Source organism: Sapajus apella, unplaced genomic scaffold, assembly GCF_009761245.1.
Source record: "Sapajus apella isolate SASKATOON/1434 unplaced genomic scaffold, GSC_monkey_1.0 scaffold3904, whole genome shotgun sequence".
Lineage (NCBI taxonomy): Eukaryota > Metazoa > Chordata > Mammalia > Primates > Cebidae > Sapajus > Sapajus apella.
The window spans coordinates 291-3083 of NW_022440830.1; the positions used below are offsets into that span (position 1 = coordinate 291).

The window sequence follows — 2793 nt, forward strand, 5'->3', positions numbered from 1 at the left end:
CCAGCTAATTTTTTTGTGTTTTTAGTAGAGACAGTTTCACCATGTTGGCCAGGATGGTCTCAATCTCCTGACCTCATGATCTGCCTGCCTCGGCCTCCCAAAGTGTTGTGATTACAGGCGTGAGCCACCATGCCCAGCCTTAATTTTATTGTATTTTTAGTAGAGTTGGAGTTTTGCCATGTTGGCCAGGCTGGTCTCGAACTCCTGACCTCAGGCAATCCACCTGCCTTGGCCTCCCAAAGTGCTAGACTACCATGCCTGGCCCCCATCCTTATTTTCTTAGTCCTTTATCCCCAGGTTTTACCCCTTTAATCAGTCAGACAAACTCACCTCTTTTTTTTTAAACACAGGGTTTCACCACTTTGGTCAGGCTGGTCTTGAACTCCTGCCCTCAGGTGATCCGCCTGCCTTGGTCTCCAAAGTGCTTGGATTACAGGCATGAGCCACCCAAACTCACCTCTTAGCCCATGTACCCCTGCAACCTTTCCTTGGGCTCTTGAGGGTTTGTCAGGGTTGAGGGTTACCTCCTAGGCTTGGATCTGGCTTTGTGGGACCTCTGCTCCCTTCCCTCTACAGCTTCGTCTCAGTTCAGGATCTCAAGACTCACCAGCGCCTCCCATGCTGCAGCCACCTGTCCTGGAGCAGTAATGCATACCAGGCCTGGGTCCAAGAGGCTGGACCAAATGGGAACCCCCTCCCCCGAGAACAGCTGTTACTTTTAGGGACACTAACAGACCTATCAGGGGACTTGGAGCAAGAGTGCAGGAATGGAAGCCTCTATGTGAGAGATAACACTGGCATCCTGAGCTGTGAGGTAAGTGGAAGGTGGAGGGCAGATGCCTCAGATCCTCACAAGAATGGTGTCCAAGGGCCAAGGCAATTAAGTCTCTGATGAAACAAAAGGGGTGGTGGGTGGATGGTATGCTAGGATCCTGGTTAACCTTTGCTCTTCATCTTTTCTAGGTCATAGATCTGGACCTTTCTTGGTTGGGCCATCTTTTTCTGTTCCCTAGTTGGAGTTACCTCCCTCCTGCCAGGTGGAATTCCTCTGAGGAGGGGCATTTGGAGCTGTGGGATGCCCCTGTGCCAGTATTTCCTTTGACCATCAGTCCTGCTCCCCTCATGCCTATCCCTGTCCTCTACCCAGAGAGTGCTTCCCGCCTGCTCAGCCTCAGGTAATTTCCCCCTCTAGGCGTGACAGGAGCACTGTGAAATTGGAGGATGATGGTGGGTCAGTAGAGGGAGAGAAAGAAGGGCATTGATAGCAATATAGATGGAATGTTCCAAATCAAAGGAATGGTGGGCTTTGAATATTAAGAATGTAAAGAGGAGTTTCTCAAGGGATCTGTGCCTTATCTAACGTCAAGAGAATTTGGAGGTTTTTAGCATAATTGCTTTGGGCTATGAACATTTGGTATCACTACCAGGTTTTTCTTTACTGTGGAAGGGACAACATTTATAGGGAAAAAGAAGAGATACAAAGATGACTTTTTCTTCTTTCTTGTTTTTTGAGATGGAGTTATGCTCTTGTTGCCCAGGCTGGATTATATGGCACGATCTCAGCTCACTGCAACCTCCACCTTCCAGGGTCAAGTGATTCTTCTGCCTCAGCCTCCCAAGTAGCTGGGATTACAGGGCTTTTTCTTCCTTCTTAGAAACAAGCTTAGAGGTGTGCAGCGAAACCTGGCTGGGAATCTGGTTCAACTGAGTTCCCTGGTGAACAGTAAAGAGAAAGCTTACTTCATCCTGTCTCTTGGTAGTTCACACTCAGCTGTCACCCGCGTGTCCATCATTGTACAGGTGAGGATTAGGGTCATTTCAGCCATGGAAGTTCGGCAAGGGTGTTGGAACTTTCAATAGGAAAGATAACATCCTAGGAAGAACCACGTAGGAAAGGAGGACAGCTAGGGAGAGATGTTTTCTGGAACGGCGCTTTGGGAGAAGATTCCAGGAAATGTTTGTGCCTAGAGGTAGGGAACAGACTTTCCCGCTGTGCAGCTCACTTAAGCACACAGCTTTTAGATTGTATGTAACCTCTTAAAAAACTGCCACCCTCACTTTGTGTTTCCCCTGCATTAAGAAGATGACCAAACAAATCAGTCATCTTCATTGAATACAGACATTAAAAAAGAAAACAAACTTGGTACTTACTATTGACTCTTTTTGCATCTGGTACAATTTTATTTAATTTTTTAAATTTCAACTTTTATTTTAGATTCCTGGGGTACATGTGCAAGTTTATTAGCTGGGTATATTTTGTGATGCTGAGGTTTGGGGTATGACTGATCCCTTTACCCAGGTACTCAGCATAGTACCCAAGGTAAAAATTGTAAATCATTTATTTTTATTCTAACCATTGTTTCATGACATATAAGTATTGAATAATGTTTCTTTTTCTTTTCCTTTTTATAAAATTTTTAAAAATAGTCTGGGCGTGGTGGCTTATGCTTGTAATCCCAGCACTTTGGGAGGCCAAGGTGGGTGAACTCCGGAGGTCAGGAGTTCAAGACCAGCGTGGCCAAGATGGTGAAACCCTATCTCTATGAAAAATACAAAAAAAACAGCTGGGCCGGGCGCGGTGGCTCATGCCTGTAATCCCAGCACTTTGGGAGGCCGAGGCGGGTGGATCACGAGGTCAAGAGATCAAGACCATCCTGGTCAACATGGTGAAACCCCATCTCTACTAAAACTACAAAAAATTAGCTGGGCATGGTGGCGCGTGCCTGTAATCCCAGCTACTCAGGATGCTGAGGCAGGAGAATTGCCTGTACCCAGGAGGCGGAGGTTGCGGTG

General features: G+C 46.8%; 1 protein-coding gene across 1 annotated transcript in view; it reads left to right on the plus strand.

Annotated features, from left to right (window-relative positions):
- Nucleotides 1-518: 518 nt before the first annotated feature.
- Nucleotides 519-2793, plus strand: part of LOC116547636 (CST complex subunit CTC1-like) — a gene marked incomplete at its 5' end in the record, with an annotated part of 5164 nt that continues 2889 nt past the window's right edge. The window contains 3 exons of the mRNA XM_032273516.1: nucleotides 519-814; nucleotides 964-1175; nucleotides 1656-1800. Of these exons, the coding sequence (XP_032129407.1) occupies nucleotides 519-814; nucleotides 964-1175; nucleotides 1656-1800 (653 nt within the window). The remainder of the gene's footprint in view (nucleotides 815-963; nucleotides 1176-1655; nucleotides 1801-2793) is intronic.